At 44.7% G+C, this 23,141-nt stretch overlaps 1 protein-coding gene across 3 annotated transcripts in view; it reads right to left on the bottom strand.

The window, feature by feature from the left end:
• Nucleotides 1-6,531, bottom strand: part of kcnd2 (potassium voltage-gated channel, Shal-related subfamily, member 2) — a 178,159-nt gene extending 171,628 nt beyond the window's left edge. For 2 of the 3 annotated variants that reach the window (XM_048268034.1, XM_048268032.1), the window contains exons 1-2: nucleotides 5,553-6,531; nucleotides 4,061-5,256 (exon numbers count right to left, since the gene is read on the bottom strand). In XM_048268034.1, the coding sequence (XP_048123991.1) occupies nucleotides 4,061-5,169 (1,109 nt within the window). In that variant the 5' untranslated portion in view covers nucleotides 5,170-5,256; nucleotides 5,553-6,531. Of the gene's footprint in view, nucleotides 1-4,060 lie in introns of all 3 variants that reach the window. The other variant, XM_048268033.1, reaches the window with a different exon arrangement.
• Nucleotides 6,532-23,141: the final 16,610 nt, after the last annotated feature.

Genomic DNA, 23,141 nt, shown 5'->3' on the forward strand with positions numbered 1-23,141 from the left:
GTGTGTGTGTGTGTGTGTGTGATGGGGTTGGGGTTTGGGGGTAAGTCTATGGGGAATAACAGGACAACAGGTCGACAAACCACTGAAGATGAGTCAAAGGCTAAAAGCCTGACCAATCAGGGTGAGATGCCTGACCCATCGGAGTGAGATGCCTGGCAATCAGGGTGAGATGCCTGACCAATCAGGGTGAGACACCTGACCAATCAGGGTGAGAGGCCTGACCCATCAAGGCTAGATACCTGTCAGATCAGGGCGAGCTCCATTGCATTTGTTGTTCTTCTATGGACTGGTTTGTATGGGTCAGGAGAGCTGCCCTACAGCCTCTCGTAGTTCAGTGACAGTCTGGAGTATCCCAGCGCACTCTCACTAATACACACACACACACACACACACACACACACACACACACACACACACACACACACACACACACACACACACACACACACACACTGTGTCAACACAGGGTAGGACAAACACCTGTTGAAGAAAGCTAACTGTTCCTGCATGGGCCAGTAGAAAGGCATCCACACACCCTCACCCCCACCTGCCCAACCAATATTTCCTCTGTGCACTTAAGTATGTTTATAATAACCTGCCTACTTCCACCTTATCTTACCTCTCCTCTCCTCTCCTCTCCTCTCTTCTTCTGCCCTCTCTCTCTCTCTCTCTCTCTCTCTCTCTCTCTCTCTCTTATTCACTTCTCCTCTCCTCTCTCACTCCTCATTCTCTCCCTTGCCATCTTGTGACTGTCACAGTGCAGACTCTGAGAGAATGAGACATTAAAAAAAGACGGGCACATTTGTCATGCAGTCCAATCTAACAGAGTCCACCTCTCCTTCTCCTCCTCTCTCTCTCTCTCTCTCTCTCTCTCTCTGTCTCTTTCTCGCCACGAGACATTTTACAGTAACACTTCACCACATCTAACTGCTCCAGACGGAACTGTTCCGCGGTCATCAGCGTTCCCGTCATCACCTCCGGTTCCTCGGCGGAATGCTCGCTAACCTGTGTGACATTATCAACCCTGTCAAGGGCCGTGACAGATGGGGCCTGGGACACGCCGGAACGAATCGGAGACAACGATCAAAGCAGGCGTGCAAGACAGAGCACTCAGAGCTCTGGCGCTGGAGAGGAGAGGAAAGGAAAAGAAAAAAGAATGTAATGGAGGACACGAAAGAGAGGGAACACATGGCAAAGAAAGAAAGAGTGCAAACATCAAAAGTGAAGAGAAATTAAATGAATACAATAGAATAGAATTAAAAAAGGAATGGAATTGGAATTGGAATTAAAATAGAATTATAATTAGAAATAGAACAAAATAGAATTAGAATAGAATAGAATAGAATAGATTAGAATAGTATAGGAGAGCGTGAGCAAGCAACCTGAAATAAGGGAGTGAGTAAAGTAGGGATCAAAATGCTGAGCGCAGAGAGAGCAGGAGCTGCTGTGTTGCATGAGGAGAGCAGTACAGCGTGAGGCCACGCCGCGCCACGGCAATACGGCTCCCGTGCCACGCCACACCTCCCCAAGCAACGCCACGCCACGCCACGCAATGCCACGCCACGCATCGCGACAGCCACGCCATACGAGCGCCACACCATGCCACGCGAGCGCCACGCCACGCAATGCCACGCCACGCATCGCGACAGCCACGCCATACGAGCGCCACACCATGCCACGCCACACGACCGCCACACCACGCCACGCCACGCCACGCCGCCCCACGCCAGGCGAGCTGGTAATAGGCAGAAGGAGGTCCAGGGGAGAGATAAGAGCAGAGGAGACGCTGCAGCCTCGTAACCCCGCAGCAGTGCAGCCTGTTTGGAAGACACAGTTCATTAGCAGCCCTCCCTACAGAGCCAGACACAGACCTACTCTCTGCAGTAGCTCAGATAGTAGAGAGAGAGAGAGAGAGAGAGAGAGAGAGAGGGAGAGAGAAGAGAGGAGAGGAAAGAGGGGGAGGGGGAGGGAGAGAGACACCTAGTCCCCTGCAGTGGCTCAGAGAGAAAGAGAGAGAGAGGGAGGAGGGGGGGAGAGAGAGGGAGGGAAGAGAGACACCTAGTCCCCTACAGTGGATCAGAGAGAGAGAGAGAGAGAGAGAAAGAGCAGTAGATTGAGGTGTGAGAGATAGAAAGTAAGAGGGAAGAGGAAGAAAAGGGAAAGAGAGATGAAGGAGGGAGAGAGAAAGAGAGAGGGTGAGAAAAAGTGCAGTAGGTGGGGAGGGGGGGGTTGGGGCGAAAGAAGAGAATAAAGAGAGAGAGAGGATAGAGAGAAGAGAGACACTGACAGAGAGAGGAAGTGGGAGAGGCAGCTCTAACAGCACAGTGGCACTGTTCACAGTGATGGGGAGTAATTGCGTTTTTTTTATTGATATCATCCAAAAACAGGCAACAACACAAATTACACAGAATAAGGCGTGTGACAGCACATACCCCTCTTCCTCTCACTCTCTTCATCACACACACACACACACACACACACACACACACACACACACACACACACACACACACACACACACATACATGCACACACACACACACACACACACACACACACACACACACACACACACACCCAAACACACACACAGGCAGGCAGGCATTTCACTCACTCTCTCATGCCAAAGGATTCTAAGCGATCCAATCCTATTTGAGACTCTTGTGAAAACTACTTCATTCCTGTGAAGGAACTGAACATCCACATTGTCATGGAACTCAAGCGGCTTACGTAATCATTCATGTAAACACTAGAAACAGATACCTAGAAGGGTAGATTGCCTTATATAATCGGATTATGGTCCATCTATTATAATACAACAATAAAAAAATCACTGATCAAAGTGTGGTGGCTGCATGTGTGTGTGCGTCTGTGTATGTGTGTGTGTGTGTGTGTGTGTGTGTGTGCATGTGTGTGTGTGTGAGAGAGAGAGAGAAGAGTGTGTGTGTGTGTGTGTGTGTGTGTGTGTGAGAAAGAGTGTGTGTGTGTGTGTGTACTTCTGTGTGTGTGGGTGTGTGAGAGAGAGAGAGAGAGAGAGAGAAAGTGTGTGTGTGTGTGCCCTGCACATGTGTGAGCGTGTGTATGTGTGACAGAAGAATAGCCTCGGGCTGATGTACTGTATGTGGATGAGCCGTCGACTTCAGCACCACGGACAGCTCCAATCAGCCGCAACACAACACAACCCAACCCAGCCCTCTGCCCAAGGGAACACATAATGAATGAACGGATACTCACTGCTTTGAGGGACAGTGTGTGGCTGTAGCTGCCACCTGTGTTATACATTATTAGCACAAGCTGTTACATTCTTATTGGCTTTGCTGTCATATAGGTGTGTGCAATTAATAAGCCATGGCAGTTGAAATGCGAGTGTGTAGATACAGAGCAGGTACATGCTGGTGCGTTTGGGGTGTGTGTGTGTGTGTGTGTGTGTGTGTGTGTGTGTGTGTGTGTGTGTGTGTATGGTCTTTGAGGGAATGACGAGTGAGAGAATTCATATCTCCTTATTGATCTCCTCCCGTTTGATGTGTGTGGTCTATTTATAGTGGCTGGCTATGCGGCCTTGCCGATAGGTGTGTGTGTGTGTGTGTGTGTGTGTGTGTGTGTGTGTTGTGTTTGTGAGTGTGTGTGTGTGTGTGTGTGTGTGTGTGTGTGTGTGTGTGTGTGTGTGTTTGCGGCCTTGCCGATAGGTGTGTGCAAGTGTGTGTGTGTGTGTGTGAAGTGTGTGTGTGTGTGTGTGTGTGTGTGAAAGACGGAGGGAGAGAGAGAGAGAGCAAAACCACTAGGACGGCAGGGGAGTGTATCGTCTCTAGCAGGCTCCAGAGCTGCAGCCTTGGCCTTCGATCTGACCACACTCGGCCTGCAAGCTGCCTGGCTAGTTACCTTTCCCAAACTAACATGGAGGCTTCCTCCCCACATCCTAAATGGGGCATATTGAATGTGTGAGCCCCTTGAGAATTAATTATATCTTCCCTTCCAAGACGCCAAGAAAAATAAACAAATAAGAAAAAAAGTGAACGTGAGGTTTGCCGCCGTCACGGCTCGTCATCGACACTTTACTTACCCCAACGTTGTCATGGTGACGATGGTGTACCAGAAGGCAGCCGGGATGCTGGTGAACTTGCTGGCGGTCGAGCCCTTCTCGGCGTAGAACATGACGGTGGCGAAGATGATGATGGCCATGGTGAGCGAGAAGAGAAGGAAGCCCAGCTCCGAGGCGCAGCTCTTCAGCGTGTAGCCCAGGATGCGGAGGCCCGCCGAGTGGCGCGAGAACTTGAAAATCCGAAAGACGCGGAAGACCCGGAGGGTGACGAAGGCCCCGCTCACGTCCTCGTTGTCGCTCATGACCAGGCCGATGTAGTAGGGCATGATGGCCACCACGTCAATGACGCTCATCACGCTCTTGACGAACTTGAACCTGTTGGGCGCAGCCATCAACCGGAGCAGGTACTCCACCGTGAAGATCATGACGCAAGCCGTGTCCAGGCAAAAGAAGGCCAGAGCATAGCGGTCGCCGCATGACATCTCCACTCGATTCTGGGTCTTCCCGCACGGCACCGTCTCCACCACGTTGGCCATGACGGAAACGGCTATAAAGAACCCCGTGACGTAGTAGAACACCAGTGCCATGGTGCTCGTGTGTGGGTTCTCAAAAGCCCGCCACATGGTCTCGCGGAACGACATGTCTGGTGGGGGCAAGTCGTTGCTGTTGTCTTTATCCTCATCGTCCTCGATGCGTTCCGCGTTCTCTCGCCTGCGGTCTTTGTACTCTTCATAGCAGCAGTCCCCAATAATCTCCGGTATTATCCCAAAAAACGCCAGCTCCTCGTCGTATGCAGAGATGCACTCGTGGCGCGGGTAGTGCAGTTTCCCGGTGCGGTAAAAATTCAAAATGTGCCGAAAGATGTCTGGATCGCGGTCAAAAAAGTACTCGTTGGTCTCCTCATGATAAAAGAAGTCGCGTTCTGTGCTTCCAAGTAAAGTGTCCGGGTATCTCTCCAAAGTGTTTCGCCAAGTTTGAAACCTCGAGCCGCTGACGTTGAGGATGATGAGCCCGTCCTGCGTCCGCCTCTTGTCCCGTGGCGGGGCCGGCATAGGCGCGCTCGCCACCGGCATCCATCCTATGGCTGCCGCCCGGGCGAAGGGTAGCCAAGCGGCGACTCCCGCTGCCATTCTGTACAATCTGCAAGCCCCGTCCGGCTGAAGCAGACACGAAGCTCCGTATACTGATCACAGGCGTGCGGACCAGCGGATAGGCATCTGGAGAATCAATGCAAATGACGCTGGTTAGATCGGCGCACGACTAAAGGATATAATCCAGTAAGTGTAGAATTCAGAGAAAAATCAAACGGGGTGCACTGTGTTATAGCAGTAATGTGAGAAACACAGGGTACTGTGATGGGATAAGACAACAGCCGCGTATGGAATGTTTGCGTAAAACCATTCCCATTCCATAAATTACAAGGTGATATTAAAAATGTATCAAGTACCCATGTGCTTTGACTAGGAAACTAGGAAATTAAAAGCTAAACAATCCGGAGTGAAAGTGCTCTCACCTCTGCGTAAAGGCTGGTGTGCTCCGAAGATAAAAAAAAAAGCTTAAAAATGTGCCTAAAAAATGTTACAATCCTGCTGGCAAAACCACGGTCTCCTGCCAGTTACTGGTAACAAAAAAGTCCACAAAAGATTGGGTACGATACAGCAACAAGTTCAGCAAACAGGTAATTCCGTGCTCATATTCAGGTGCATAACTTTGCCGCAGTCATCCAAGGACATCCCTTTCGTCCAGCAGACATCGGTCAAAAGACGGCTTTTCAACTGATCAGTATTTCTGCTCGTGTTGAAGCTCCTCTCTCGTGCAGCCTCGCAGAGCGTCGGGACCACCCTGACAAGTACAGCCAGTGTTCTGCCTCCACACGAGGGGAGGGAATAAAAAAAAACTGCAGTTCTTTTTTGTCGGTCCGCGCTCGCACCTATTCCCCAAATATGATTGGTCCCGAGCCGAAAAAATGGAGTCTAGGGACTCCCACGATATTAACAAATCACTGAACGGATTAAAATGAAGAGGCAGCAACAATTGATTTGCTGGAAGTTGCTTCGTCCGCTCTTCCCTTGTTAGCGACTCCGTTGGAGAGCCGTGCAGCTGCAGTGGCGCCCAAGTTCCACTCTGCGCTCTACGCTCGACGGGGGCGTGTCACGTGCTCCGGGCATTGGTTAACTTGCGCACATGAAACGGAGCACCCCGCGCTGAAGCCCTCGTTCGTGCCTCACACATTAGAAATGTCACCCGGTGCCCTTTCAGTGTTTTAGCTCACGGTCTCTCTGCTGATGAACCGTATATAATGAATCACATTTCCATAAAAAAAGATGCCACGGTCTTGTTAGAAAGTTGTTTGTCTCACATGCATGATACAAAAATAAGCCAATTATAACATTATACATTATGCGACCATGAACAAAGAATAAGCGTAAATTAAGCAGGTGTGGCAAATACTATGAGCTGAGGGGCCTTGAATGACGCCATGGCAGAGAAATTTCCACACCACCAAATCGGTTGTTGATTCATGTTCTCAGCACTCACGCACGCAATCTCTCTCTCTCTCTATCTCTCTCACACACACATACAGAGAGAGAGAGAGAGAGAGACACGCACACACGCGGGCACGACACACACACACAGCTGGCGCGCCGCTAGATGGAGACAACTTTCAGCTGGATCCCTGACCAACAGCTGCGATGTCTGTCACGGCACCACGAGAGGGATCAAGAGGCATTCAAACTCGGGCTTGCCTCTCAAGATTTGGCCGAGAAATATGTACAGGACATATCTAGCAAGCGTTTGACCAAAATAGCACACAGAGCTAAATAATATGCGATAACATAATTCTAATAATGCACGGGAGAGGTGAACACATCATGCTCACTTAAGCACCGCAGAGCCGTGCCATGTCACATCGTTTAATTATACCGGCGTGTAGCCTATTATAATTATTCTGCCTAAAAGCTGTTCAATGAAAACTGGGGCATCAGCGTCGCTACGTTATAGCTTACTCCACATTGTGGCTATGACATACTACTAGAGTCTGCAGTCCTTTACTGACACTCTCCGAGCAGCCTGTTCTGAATATACTGAGTATCTCTCTCTCTCTCACACACACACTTTTCAGTCGTATCCGCAGGCTGATTTCAGGACCCTGGAGAGCGACTTGCTTTAGTTGTGCTGAATGAGCTCTGACAGGACCGGAGTGCCCATATTTCCGTGAGGCTTCCATCGATCAATCAAACAGCCAGTCAGTCGCAGACAGGCTTCATATAATGAAAGCAATTTTCTGAATTACAGTCGGTTATTGGTTCGCCTTCACGCAACGTGTATCTTCACGCCACAAATACTACCTGTGATGACATTGCGCCATACGAAGAGACTGCTGAGAAATCCAACAATAAATAACACATTTGGCTGGACTCAAACAAAACATGGTGAAAAGTGTGTTTACGTTTGAATGCAGGTCACATTTGATGCGTATGAAAATGCAACTAAATGCCCCATTTGTGGAAATGCATTCAACGAATGCCCAGCCTATTCTCATGTCATTTAACCACTGCCTAGGTTTTCCAGATGGCTGGGGACTTGATATTTAAGAACGACTTTGCCTCGTTTTCCTTTATTGTTGTTAATCATGAGTCATTCGCCATGCTGCTTGGCAATGTTGGCTAATTCTCGCCAAGAGTGACAGTGCGGCGTTGCCATGGTTACGGGCATAAATCTATTTTCGCCCCTAGGCTGAAGCCTCGTCTCCGCGCGCATCGCCTGTGCGCCTTATCACCAAAACATGCCTTTGGAGTCCCCTTCATTGAACTATCCAAGCCAATTTACACCTGCAGTAGACAAATACACAATTCTGCCGCAGTCAAGTTTAATCTCAGAAAGTGTAAGAGATAAATAAACGTTTTCATCAAAAGAAAAAAAAAAAACGTGTTCATTGTCGACTGTCTCACGAGGCACACCGAGTCCCTACTGTGCGGTTTAAATGGTCGGGACTCACAACCGTTAAACTGAAGCTTGAAAACACCCGCCGACCGGGAAACATAAAAGGGCACGCATGGAAATCAATTTCTTGGCCCGTGCTCTGGAGGGCAAACGGACAACTATCATAATTCCCAACAGCAGTTCAAGGACTCCAAAGCAGCACAGGCTCAGTAGGCTACGTTTCCTCCCCCCGAACAGAGACTTTTAAGACTAGCCTATAAACGTTCTATATACCGACTCGCCTGTTCAGCAATTATAGTGACCTTGCATTAGCTAGCATTTTATTTTATTAACTGTATTGGGACCACGGGGCGTGTTGGCTTCACGCGCAAATGCCTGACGAAGATCCAAGGGGATCGAAACGTTGCTTTTAAATGAATAAAGTTTATATTTTGGAGCAGTTGCAGTGTGCAGACCACACTTTTTCTACTGTCTGATACTATTGTCTGGCACCTGCAGAAAAAACTTTACTTTGGATGTGCGCACCCACTCTTCGAAACGGCTTCACGCGCAAAACCAATAAATCAACCGATTGCTAGTATCATGCATGCTTATAAGTGGAGTATGTGCCCATTTTATTTCCCGTGACGCGTAATCTTGCACGGAGTCGGAATTGGATGTGTGGAGCTCAAAGACTGGACCCCATGACGTGAGCCAGAGGTGGGATGTTGTGCAAAGGGCAGCTCAGGGTCAGACTGCCCTCATCACTTTCTCACACCTCCACCTTACGCGTTCCCTCTTTAATCACTTCCTCCTGCTGTCCCCGGTTCACTCTTCTCTCATCTCTCATCTTTCCCACCCAGCTCATTGTCAAGGCTGTCGTGACTTTCCAAAGTCGTTATCCAATTGAATTTCCAAACCAATCTTTCTGCCTTTGTCACTCATGTGTTTATTGAGCTTCTCCTCCCTCCCTATTCTCTCTTCCTTCTCTCCTCTACCCCTATCTTCTCCTTCTTTTCTCTCCATTCTTCTCTTCTCTCCTTCTATCCTCTCTTCTCTCTCTTCTCTTTCTCCCCTCTCTCTCTCTCTCTTCTCTTCTCTCTCTCTCTCTCTCTTTCTCTCTCTCTCCCTCCCCATCTGCTCAGTGATTCCCATCCCTGTGCTGTCTCTCGAACTGACCGCCCTGTCGGACTCTCTCCTGTCTTGCTTACAGACGCCATTTGAACCACACGGCGGCGGCTGTGTGTGTGTCCATGTCTCCCAGGCCTCTAAAATATTAACGCTGTAGCCTTGTGTGTATGGTGGCCCATTTGTGTGTGTGTGTTTGTGTGTGTGTGTGTGTGTGTGTGGAGGCATTATCCCTGGCGTCTGCGCTACGGTCTGTGGCAGCTGCTGGACAGGGCTCGCTGCAGGGCACACACTCTTAATCAATAACTTTTAATTCCAGATTGATGAGGATGAGGACTCAAGACTCCAAGGGAGGCAGAACGCTGAGCTGAGGGAGATGGCGCCTGCACACTCTGTAGCGTCGATTGAATGTGTGTGTGTGTGTATGTGTGTGTGTATGTGGTTTGCGGATGGGGTGTCCTGGGTGTCAGTGTGGTATATAAATCGTGCATGGACATTGTGAATTGACATGACATGTGAATTGTACATGTGTGTATGTGTGTGTGTGTGTGTGTGTGTGTGTGTGTGTGCCAGCATGAAGGTGAGTGTTTTTTAATGCTGCTGAGTCTCTCTCTCTCTGTGTGTGTGTGTGTGTGTGTGTGTGTGTGTGTGTGTGTTTGATGGCTGTGTAAATCACAGGGAGGAGACCTGGCTCATCGCACACAGCTGTGGTCTCCACCTCCTCTTCCTCCTCCTTTCCACTAGACTCTGAGCTGACACTGCAGCACCTCAGCTTGCCTCACACAACTTTAATTTGGTTTACCTTCAATTCCATCACTTTATTTCATTTAATTCAGATTTAGCTCAATAATTTCATTCAGATTCATATCCATAATTTCATTTAGATTCAGTCCCATGCTTTTCTTTTCATATGATTACACTGCAGCTACACTACACATTGACTCCTTAACTGCCCTCGAGTCTCTTTAATTCCATTTGCATTCAATTCTGTCATTTCATTGAATTTCATTTAGATTCAATTAAATTCCATTTGATTACGCTCAGCACCCCAACTCACCACAGGCTCGCTTGACTCAATTCCATTCAGTTCAGCTCAACTTCATTCAGAAATCAGTTCAGTTTAATATCATTCAAATGTATTCTATTCAATCTCACTCAAGCAGAGTCAAACCTATCCCTCCTTTGTGCATTTCAACAGGACACAAATAGACAGACAGTAGAAGTAGAGTTGAAGTTATTGCGGTGAATGACATGGTGCTAATTCCAACATGATTTCTAATGGATGGCATGACTCCCAATACAAATGCTCAGACAAAAGTGCACTTTTGCCGTCACAAGTATATTAGATATTATTGCTATATCGTAATGCTCATTAGTATACTAGCATGGGTATACAACTACTCAGAGCAGCAACAACACTCTCTTACCCATACCATATCTCTTAATGTGAAACCCTAAATATTAGTCCACACTGTATACTAACACTTAAATGCAATTGTGCAGAATCGCCCTTGAACAAACAGCTCAGTGTGGAGACAGTGGATGAGTTAGTGAGAACCGTTTACACGTACATGGTTATTTTAAAAAACGGAGACATTTCCCTTAGTTTGTGCCCTTCATTTAAACGCAAACGGAGAATTCGAAAAACGATTCTTTCTAAAAACTCTGGCCAGAGTGGAGATTTTGGAAAACGTAATTTGCGCGTTTGCATGTAAACTGAGAAAAACTGAGTTTTAGGCAGCCTACGTCACAGTATGCGCCAGAATGCTTCACTTAAGGGAAGAGGAGAGATAGACTTCTCTGCATAGTCTGTCTGCCTCTTCACCCCCTCCATGTTTGGATACTGTCTGTCCACTAGCCACTTTTACCACTGTCTTTCTGCCTCACTGTTTGCATGCTATATTAGCACATTAGCACATATGTATAACCCTTCCCTCTATGCCACAGCCGAACTGTGGCCACACTTATACCTTTTCTTAAAATAGTTAAATATATAGACATATAGACTTTATTTCTGCATTGTTGCACTGTTGGACTTACTCATTTGCACTATCACCATGACCACTATCACCATTGCACTATCACCATGACACTCATTCACACATTCACACAGAGCACCTTACTTTACCTTACTATGCACAGAGAATCACAGGCTCAGTCCCTGCCTCAGTCATTGCAAGCGCCTCTGATTTATTAATCACCACTATGTGGATACTGTTTTTAGAATTGATTTAGATTAAGTGTTAGTTAGTATAATTTGTATTTTAGTATATTTAGTATATTCTTTATCTTCTACTGTCCGTATTGCTTAGTTGTGTTTTTATATTATATACTTTAATTACTTTTCTGCTGTTAAAGAATGTGTATGTGTTGTCTGTATTCTGCTGAGACCTTGAATTTCCCCTGGGGATCAATAAAGTATCTATCTATCTATCTATCTATCTATCTAGAACTTGCACATGCGCCAAAAGTGTGACCTATGTTTACATTTTCATTTGGCTATGGTGATCATGGATGCATTCAGAGTAGCAGTCGCATTTATGTTGGTGCAAACCCTTTTTGTCTGTTTACATTTGCAAATACATTTCAGAGAGAAAGAGGAAGTGATTTGTTGCTGTTGTTGCTATTTACAGGATTCTGATTGGCTAACGTGGGCTTGAGCTTCTCGTTACACTGCCACCAGGTTTGGCATGCTCTTGACGGCATATACACGAGTTAGTGTAAACGAGAACTTTTTTGAAAGCTGACAGGTGTGCACGATGTTATTTTTGAAAACGGAAAGGGTCCGTTTATGAAAATAGCTGGCCAAGTGTAAACGTAGCCTGAGACTACAGTGGATGGGGTAGTGAGACTACAGTGAGACTACAGTGGATGGGGTAGTGAGACTACAGTGAGACTACAGTGAGACTACAGTGGATGGGGTAGTGAGACTACAGTGGATGGGGGAGTGAGACTACAGTGAGACTACAGTCGATGGGGAAGTGAGACTACAGTGAGACTACAGTGGATGGTGTAGTGAGACTACAGTGAGACTACAATGGATGGTGTAGTAAGACTGGTCTTCCTCCTGCAGCTCTATGGTGAGTGACTCGCTTTCTCTCCTACTCTCTCTCTAACTCCCTCTCCCTCTCTGTCTCCTACTCTCCTTCTCTCTCTGTCTGTCTCTCTCTCTCTCTTCCTCTCTCCTACTCTCCCTCCCTCTCCCTCTTTTTCCCTCTCTCTGTCTCTCTCTTTCTCCCTATCTCTCTCTCCTACTGAGCAGTATACGTATGACTGGTATTCATCACAGCGTTGGCAGTTCTCATGCTTATGACTGTAATAACGCCATTATTCATGCATGACAACGTGTCTCAGTGTATGCCCAACCCTATGGTCATCCATCATACATGCGCACACACACACAGTCATGCAGTCACATGCACAGACACACTCACACACATAATTCTTTATTTCTCTTTTTTTAGTATGCATGCATATGCACACACACACACACACACACACACACACACACACACACACACACACACACAGACACACACACAGGTGAATGGGGAGGGAGGTGTAATGTAGTATGAAGTTCTCCTTCAAACTGACTGGTAATGTTGTCAAATCCACCTTACTGTACTTTCCTCTTTCTCTCTCCTCCTGTCATCCCTCTCTTTTGTTTGTCCCCTCTCCAACCATCATTCTGATTCATGTTTCAGTTTTACTCTGATCAAGGTGTTTAGGTTATTCTGTGTCATTTTTATTCTGATTGAGCCATTATTCTATTTAATCAAATTAAAAGTTTCCATGTCAACGCACCTAGTGTCCTCGACTACTGGTTTTAACTGCTACTGTCTCATTTGCCATTTTGGAGGCAACAACCTTTAACTAGAAAATGTACTGTAATTCCAGGGAATTACCATTGCATGTAAATGCAGAAAACTGCTGTGTATAACATTACTTACAGTATGATTGTTCAGATTTCATAGACTTACAGTATTCTTGAAAACCACTTACTTGGTTAGATGTTAGCTTAAAGTATATGACAGTCAGTATAAATAAATTGTTCATTCAACATTGATCAACATTCTTTGTTTTAATACAGTACTGCAGAAACAACAGCAGAATGATACTCAGAACACACTAATGAACACTTAACAACCAATGCAAGCTTGAAGTCAAAAAATCAAAGTTGTTGAAACCAATTTTAAAGTTAACCAATAATGATCAGGGAGAATCCAGATGTCTACTGAATTTGCATACTTAAAGAACTTCTATCTTATCTATCTATTTATCAGTTTTAATTCTGAACTGGCAGCAACAGCTAGAGGCCTCCGTTAATGGTAATAGGCCAAATTTGATGGTGATATATACACTGAAGAATAAAAGAGTCAGCCCCAGATGTCACAGCACAGGTATGATTCAAAGGTATGAATGGTTGACAAATATGATTCACAGGTATACATATTCCATATAGTTAGTGAGTATAGTCCTCACACAACAATATAGTTCTCAGAATGTCTCAGTGTAGATCTCGGATAAGTCTCAGTATGGTTAAATGGTATGTGCACAGATAATGTTGAGATATGGTCACATGTTTGTAAGAATATATGTTAGTGGGTATGTTGCTAGCAACATCATCAGATTGGTTGACAGGTGTGCACACAGACAGGCACACACAAAATGTAATACACGGTCATCACCACTGGTCTGGTCTGGTCTGGAACCTAAAAGGCAAAAGCAAACAAATTTAAGTTATACCAAAACAAGGAATGTCTGCAATTGTACAATTGTTCAATACAACTAAGGTATTTAAGTGAAGTTGTTACATTACATTAGGCTGACACATTTTTAACCTAACGACTAACATGGTAAACAGTTTAAGCTTTTTAAAGAATTCTCTCAACAATTCTAGGACAATTAAAAAAAGGTAGAGTACAATACAATTGTTGCACCATCAAGCTACTGGTAGTTAAATACTAGCCTATAATATTAAATTGCAAACAAAGCAGAATTCTTTGTTGTTTTCAGTTTAAGGATAGTTGATAGCTAATCATATCTTTTAAAATATAAAACGTAAACAGCTTAGAAAACTGTGCAGGCAAAGGGTTTGTTGTTGCTGTTGATAATCATATGAGTAAGGACGGATCATTCTGATACTAAGTATCTTGATAACCAACTGCTATAACTTAAACAGCTTGCTAGGTCTGTCAGCCACATTTTTTCCTACAGATTACGATGTACTACAACTGGAAAGCTTGATTCACGTGCCAGGCTACACTTTAATTTATAGACCAGAACAATGCAGAAATGAGTAGGTAAAGGACCAAGTAAACATTGTAGCCTACATTGACAACACAGACGTTATAGCTCAACTTCTGTAGTGTGTTTTAGGGACCGTTCGGTATTTATGGAATGGACCACCGGAGGAAAATAGGGGAGGGTCATGTCTTTTTATTCTTTGTTGAGGGGAGGGTCACCCATTTTTTTTTATTCTAGGAGGGAGGGTCACCCAACTTTTGTATTCATGAAAACAGCAATATTTGGGCCGTCGCCCATGGCCTCTCGTCTGATGGGCCTCGCACCTGGCCAAAGATGACACTGAGCGTTTATTCTTCATTAACGCTATTGTAGCAAAAAGCTTAACGTGGCTTAATGTCGTAAAACAACAATCAGCGATCACCAAATTTTTCTCATATTGTTCCTCATAATCATTAAGAATCTTTAGGTTACCTGACGTGACAGCATGTTTCTTCAATCTCGTTCACTGACACATATGGAAAAGGCTTAACGTCCCAAAACAACGATCAATGATCATCAAATTTCTTTGTCATATTGCTCCTCATAACCATCTATAAAAATCTATCCCGAAGTTTTCTTTTCTTTTGGAGCACGTCCAAATCCCAGGACATAACGCACTGTAGGCTACTTCATAATAGGCTCGAGATATACCGTATTTTCCGGACAATAAGTCGCACTTTTTTTCAGAGTTTGGCTGGTCCTGCGACTTATAGTCAGGTGCGACTTATATATGAAAAACATTATATAATTGAACATGTTTTTAAATGTTAATTTATATTAACTGACATGAACCCTACAGCCTCGAGAGAGCGCTCTCAAATGCACAAGTCCTGTGCACTTTCAGTCAGAGATTAGTGCTTGCGCTATGCCTGAAACACACGTGCATACATAAATGCTTAAATTATGGCCTGGATTCTATTCATAGCCGGGCCTCAGATTCGGACAAATAAAAGCCAGTATAATTTTGCTTCAATTTAACTCATAAAAGAGCTCTCAATAATAATTTATATTGTTGGTTGGTTTAATATTGTTGCCAATGAAAAGTCATCATTCTACACCATGGGTCTCCAACACGTTGCTCTCAAGCTACCAGTCGCACGCAGCCCTTTTCTGAGCTAGAGGCTGAAGCAATAACCTACATTTAAACACAATTGTTGCTGCCAGGCATCAGCCTACGCATTTTATAAAAAAAAGTAAATCATGCATAATTTAAAAAATAACTAAATTTAGGCTATCTTAGACCTCTTTGGCTATACGGAATAAGGTTTCCCTTGTAGCACAGCACACGTTCCATGAATAAATGAAAGCGGATGCCTTATCTCGCAATAAGCGGATGGAAATCCCGGCACTCTTTCATACATGACACTTAATAGTGAACCATTTCCATTGATAGCCTACCGATATGCCGCTCCTATAACGAAAACTATAGACCTATGTCTCACAGTAAAACGCAAGAAATAAAGGCCTATAGCTGACTCGAATAGCCTACAAGCCATAGTCCAAATAAAGGTGCTGTGCTTTGCCCAGCCATAATTTGAGGATTTATGATAGTCTGTCCCCTAAACATTCCTCACCTGTTATCTAGACTTGCATGAAAACATTTGAAAACAAAACTCACTGCCATGTAATATTTTGATCGCTGTTTTGCTACTAGTCAGCTTCGGTCTGCACGTCCTTTTAAAACCGCATCTTTTTCTCTCTCAAGCATTTAATCTGCTGCGGCTTGTCTCTCCACATTGTCCAAAATGCTTGATTGCATTTCATTCTCCACATTTCATGTACCACATCAGCATTTTTGTTCAGTGAATCTTTTGTAAATTGCTTTACAATTACCATCGGGCCTATAGGCCTATTGCCTGGCTTGCCTCAGCTTCGGTCACGTCCTTTTAAAACCGTCTTTTTCTCTCTCGTGAGCATTTAATCTGCTGCCAGCTTGTGACTCCACATCGCCCAAAATGCTTGAGTGCATTGTATTCTACACATTTTAGAAATATTTTGGTGTACCTCATGGCATTTTCTTTCAGTGACTCTTTTGCTTTGCAACTACCTTCCTGCCCTCCTCTTAGCTGCCTTCACTCCTTTGTCTTCATTAACATTAATCTTTTTGGCCTCAATAATCCAGTTACATAGTCTCTGTTTTTGGTTTTGGATTTTGTGAAATACTTTTCTAAATAAATGCGACTTATAGTCCGGTGCGACTTACAGTATATATGTTTTTTTCCTGTTCATGACGCATTTTTTGACTGTTGCGACTTATACTCAGGAGCGACTTATAGTCCAGAAAATATGGTAATTAAGGGGACAGATAGGCCTAGGCTACTGCACTTAAAACTTCAAAAGATGAACCTTCCCGAACTTTTAAATTGCGATCAGTGACTGGCATCGGGTGAACAAAGCTTTTCGAAGTTGAACAGGCTAATAAAAACTATTTGCGCACCTCCATGTCACAGGAGAGACTAGTGGGCTCGCCTTTCTTTCAAAAAGATGTTAGGCTATAGGCCTACCTGCAAGCTAGCCTATGATTTCATGGCTGAGTTTGCGGCAAAGTAAGCAAGAAAATGTTTTTTATTCTGAGTCAGGATATGGCGAGTCAATGTCATTTATTTGTACAATTTATTTGTCCAAGTATTTAGCCTACAGACCAGTTTCCATAGTGCACATCTTATCAATTGTTTGAATGTCGAGTGTGTTTCTGCTAATTGACAAATAGCGTTCAGCACAATGATTAATGTCCAATTAATTCCCCCTGTTAAAGTGCTTTGTTACACTAGTTTGGTTTCGTGATGTAGCCTATGATAAATGGCTTATGGCCAAATAGCCTATGTGACTCAGCTAATGTTATAGGCTATACAATTCCCCCTCTTAGACAAGCTGGTGTAGCCTATTAGCCTACTATTAAAATGCACCGACAGGTAGGCTATCGCATGATTTCATGCACGTAAGTAAAGGGGGCCTCGCACCTGTCAAGTTCCTCCTTGACAGGTATGTTTCGGTCCCGGTGATTATTTGTGAAATTGTGCAAGGAAGGAGTGGTAGTATGCAAGCTCTCTAATTGACCCAGTACAGAAGGCATCAATAAATTGTTGGGGAGGGTCATGCGTTTTTTTCTCAATCACTTTGGAGGGTCATAGAAAAATTTCTTGCTGGCGAGGGAGGGTCACATGCCGAAGGAGTTCTCGCACGCAGTTGCTGTCTGTGTTTACGTTCCACCTCGAGCTCTCCCGGATACAGCGTGTGACGTCATCCACTCCACAATCGCAAGGCTTCAAATCCAACACACTGATGCCTTTTTTGTGATCTCTGGTGACTTCAATCACATAACACTGGATTCCACACTCACAAATTTCAACCAGTTTGTTGACTGCCCTACAAGGAAAAACAGGACAATAGAACTCATAATATGCAAACATGAGGGATGCATACAGTGCAAACCCCCTTCCCCCACTGGGAAAGTCAGACCACAACAGGCTCGGACTGGTAATCTGTACAACCGGGCAAATGCCCGCCCAGATAGCAATTTCCTTTGGGCCGGATCCGTATAAAAGCCTTTAGATCCGCCTGTAGCGGACATACGATATCTGACTGTGGGCCAGATCTGCTCCTGATAGTTTCAGCTCTGCTAGCAGTGCTGTTTTATCACCGGTTTACAGATATGTCCCAGGTCCGATTTCCGCAACTCAACTGGAAGTCAGGAGATGCGTTTCAAATACAAAACACTGATTTGGCCCAAACCTGGATTACGGATATGAGCCGAAGTACCATTTTTTCACAGCAGACCCAGGTGATAATGGCATTGATTAAGGTGCTGATTCTGCTAAATTGACTGTCCTTTCCCTACTTCATTGTCAACTGGCTGCTAAAGAAAAAAAAGGTATTTTGGAATGGCACAATGAAACCATGTACTATGTTCCCATGGCTACTTCATTTCTACAGTAAGGCTGGTATAAGAATATAGGTGGCTCAATATTGATCATATGTTCGTTTCATTATTTGTATTATTACCTAGCAGTGGTAAAAGTAGTCAATTGTTGTTTGTAACAGTGCTATGAGACAACCCATTATTCTTTCCAGGCATGCAGAAGTCCAAGCAGTAACGTTAATTAAGAATCTTTGGTTTGCTCACTATCAATCTTTTGACATGATTTGCCAGCCTGCAGTTGGACTACGCAGCCCAACTTTTCAAGGTAGGCTATCTGCTTTTTATCTCTGTTGTTTTATTCAGAGACAACAACAAGCAGCCCAGCGATTGATAACTTTACTGTAAGGTTATATGCTATTATTTTCCAGCAATATCGGCTACTGGCTTCGCTTGAGCAAAACAGCCATCACAATAACTATTTTGGAAAAACAGTGATAACGCTAACAGGCATCACTGATGATAAAAAACGAGTGTAATTGTGAATTTGCCTATTTTCAAAAAGGAATAAATGGCTAATGTTTATTTTGTGTTGTTTCAGATTGACCATGGAGATGACTGAGGAAGACAGCCTGAATATCGATGGGAACAGTGGAATTAACACGACTTAAACTTTTTCTGGGATTGCACTTCTACAGCCAGGTTGTTGAATAAAAAATAATAAGACACTTATGTGTAAAGTTTTTTCCCCCCCTATTGTGTTTGTAGCCTAGCTCAAGTTGAGCTGTTGGGAAAACATATACGAACTTTAGCCTGGGTGAACCTATAATGAACCTGTTAGCAAATGTGTAGCAAACAGATTTTTCAGGATAATTAATTACCAATCACATTTCACATGTCAAATAAAGCCGGCTGATATCTGATAAACGGGTACGTACCACACACAATAAGCGGACCCGTATTGCATATGAAAAGCAGATCTGGAACACATCAGTAACACAGACTATCATACGGAACTGGGCCAGTCTTAGCCCTTATTGGCACCAGATCCGTCAAACGTATCCAGACCAATTTTGGACCGATGTGCGTTTGGACGCCGGATCAGGTCCATTATGCAGATCCGTGCCGGACGTTGTGGTAGGTGTGGCCCAGTTCCGTCCCAGTGTATGTTTGCTATCTGGGCGGTGGGCCGGTGACCTCCGGGATTTTTTTTAAAAAATTTTTTACGTTATTTAGCCTATTTGCAGCCCGTCATGTAGGCGTAGGCCTAGCCTATAAATGCAGTTGCATCTATTTGGCTTGGGGGGTGACAGGTCAATCATTTTGGCTTCTTCATGACAGGTTCAGTGTGTGACGATCGCGCCCCCCTGTCCCACCCCTCAAGTGGATTTGTCCAAGCAGCCGCTATAAGTTGTGGGGAAATATATTTATTTTACTGTCTATGGGAAATATAGCCTACGAGTCCATGCATGGTAGCCTAGGCTATATAAGTGTCCTCCGCTGACTGGTGTTCACATTATCGCAGTTTAACCGTAAACAACAATCAGAGGTGTCTAGTTTTTTTTTTTCATAAATATTGTTTTTATAGACGTTAGTTGCACGCGCTACCAAGAGCTTCCATTTACTGCACCATGTAGGCTACTGTAGTGCGGTTTGTCTGTCAACAAAAAAAAACTACGGGTAGCCTACAATTTTCGCACAACTTGGTGGAAAAGTACGGAGCCCTAGAGGGGTCATCGCAAAATGTTTTGCATGTTGAGAGAATGTGCGCTCGTTTTACTACATTGTGCGATCGTTTTACTAAATTGTGCTCTTGTTTAACTAAATTGTGCCCTCGTTTAACTATATTGTGCACTCGTTTTACTAAATCGTATGCTCGTTTTACCAAATTGTGCGCTCGGTTTACTAAATCGTGTGCACAATTTACTATATTGTGCTCTCGTTTTACTATAGTGTGAGCTCATTTTACTAAATTGAGCTCTCATTTTAAGCATAGTAAAACGAGGGCACAATTTATTAAACGAAAGTGCACTATTTACTGTAAAAGCAGTGCGATTTACTAAAACGAGGGCACGATTTATTAAAACGAGAGAACAATTTGTGAACATGGTTATAGAACATTGTGTGCACGATCTACTTAAACGTGGCCACAATTTGTAAAACGTGCACTCAATATTGTCTTGACACATGTAAACATGAGCACGTTATAGTATATTGAGATCTCGATCTACTAAAACGCACCCACGAATAATTAAAACGTGGGCTCGAAGAAATTAAATTGTGTGCACAAAACATAGTGTGGTGTCAAGGGGTATCCCGGGAATGACGCGGGGAGGTGTGCCGCTTGTAGTGACGTAGAAGGAATCTCATTGATTGCAGTGCACCTGGTTATAGCCCGTTAGGTAGGCTGTAGGTGGGAGAGCAGATGATTGTGTGTGTTTGTACAGGCCCCTTGCCAACATCGCCCAGCTGAATGTTTGGCTAAGTTTTGAGTGTTTGTTGAGGTCCAAGTGTATGCAGAGCTGTGGTGTTTATCGCTTGAACGGTGTGAGCTGGGCTACATAGCCTGAGAAGCTGAGCATCGTGGAACGACACTGTTTATGTCTCCCGTTTCATAGTCCCATTATCAAAGCTTACCTCGTTGTGTGCATCATCATTGTCTTGGCGTGGGTTATATGGTGAGGCCCATCGGGCGCTAGAGGGAACCTTATTGTATTGGGTGGGTATTAGGCGATACTACTAATACGCAGTAGCCTATTTGTACCAACAGTAGGTCTACGTGTTGTAATTGTTTGGGAGCTTGTCGCTGTGATGTGCTTCGATTGACTTCTAGACCTCACAGTTAAGTCAACAATCCAGGAGATAGTGGAAACCGGTCATTAGGCTACAACAGAGCCCGCGAGTAGCCTTTGTAGCCTAGTAGAATTTCCCCATTATGGGTCTCCATAGCTGGCGGTTGACACCACAGTGCCCCTGCTACAAAGAGTAGAAGTCCGCTATAAAACATGACCACCTAAAGTCTTTAATTAGCTGCTTACGGTTATCATCACATTACCACATTACACATTATCACAAAGTTGCCACCACAGCACAGCGAGCGGTGAGAAAATGTCGGGAATTACTAAATGTGAGCACGAAATACATATTTCGAGAGCTCAATTTAGGCCTACAACGGGGTCACGTTGTATTAATTCGAGGGCTCAATTAAAGGAAAACGTGCTCACATTTTAGTAATTCGAGGGCTTAATTAAAGGAAAACGTGCTCACAAATTATCACGACCAGAAAAAATATCACTTAAAGTGAGCTCTCCCGGGCTCCGTAGAAAAGTGTAGCACAGGTTAAAGAAAACCCATTCATTTTTGGACTCAAAAGGAACTTCAAAGTATTTCCCATATAGTAGCCTTTTAGCTCACAACGACAGTGAAAGTGAAACTTGGAAAGTGGAAGTCTCTCCACCGAGTGTTACATTAGATGCACAATCAATCGCGAGTCGATGCAGGTAAAAAGTATCAACTGGTAGGTTAGTAACGTAGGTAGCCTAATTTTGCAAAATGTGATGACGGCACACAAACTTGGGCAAAAACGTTTAGTAGGCCTATACACTTGGTGATAGCCTACAGTTAATGTGAATCGCGGACTATAACCAAAGTAAAGGAGAAGATTTGCACCAAATAAAGGCTGGTTGTGTTTCTACAACATGTTGGCACAAAACGTAATTTCTGTCAACTATGACGATGTCCATGTTCAGTAGCCTATATTTTTCATTTAGTCAAGCAGTGACATGTGGTTTAATGCATGGGGTAACATGACGTGAGACAGACAGAAGATGAGCCTGTCTTTAGTAGCCTATCCCTGAATCCTGTCTCTCTCAAATCACTTTAAAATGTGTTAGCAACCAGAATAAAAAAAAAATCCTGGAGAGACACCCCCGGACCCCCGTGTTATTGTGATTATAATAACCTATAGGCTATAATATAGGTCCAAATCTAAATATTTGGGTTCATTTTATGAAGTGTTGCTACGGCATAATACTGTGTGTTTATTATTTATGGGGGAAATCAGGGAGGGATTTTGGTATCGGTGGGCTTGTGTGTGTGTGTGTGTTTGGGAGGGGGGGGTGTCATCGGTCCAGTGGTGGGCCGGTCCAGGAGAAAATGGCCAGGGCCGAATTTTGTTCCCATTCCGACCCTGGACCACAACCTCATTCATCTCCAGCCGATGTACAAGACCAAAGTACAGAAGCTACCAGTTGCCACACGCACCTTCAGAAAGTGGACACCTGAAGCAGATGAGGCTCTGAGAGGCTGCTTCGAGTGCACTGACTGGAGTGTGTTACAGAATGGAGAGGACTTAGAGGAGGTCACACAGTGCACAACTGACTACCTGAACTTCTGTATAGACATTGTTGTTCCCACCAGAACTGTACGCTGCTTTCCCAACAACAAGCCTTGGATAACCAGCAATGTCAAGACCCTTCTTAATAGGAAAAAGATGGCGTTCAGAGAGGGGGACATGGCAGAGCTGAGGCGCGTGGAAGGGGAACTCAAAGTCAAGCTGAAGGAGGCTAAGGAGGACTACAGAAGGAGTTGGTCCCAGAAGTTGCAGGAAAACAACAAGAAGGAGGCATGGGACGGCATGAAGATTATCACTGGCCTCTGTGGAGGGGGACCTAGACAGGGCGAGCCAGTTGAACCACTTCTACAACAAGTTTGACTGCCCTGCTCCAGCTCCAAATGGCGGTGGTCTGTCCACCAACCCCGGCTGACTCAGACACGGCTCTTGTTTGCATGCCTGCCCTACCCCCACCTCCCAGTCTCTCCAGCTCTGCATCCCGGTGACACCCAAAGACCTAAGCCACCATCAAGCCACCATCACCCCCTCAATACCAGTGCAACACTCACCTCCAT

The sequence above is a fragment of the Alosa alosa genome, chromosome 17 (genome assembly GCF_017589495.1).
Source record: "Alosa alosa isolate M-15738 ecotype Scorff River chromosome 17, AALO_Geno_1.1, whole genome shotgun sequence".
NCBI lineage: Eukaryota > Metazoa > Chordata > Actinopteri > Clupeiformes > Clupeidae > Alosa > Alosa alosa.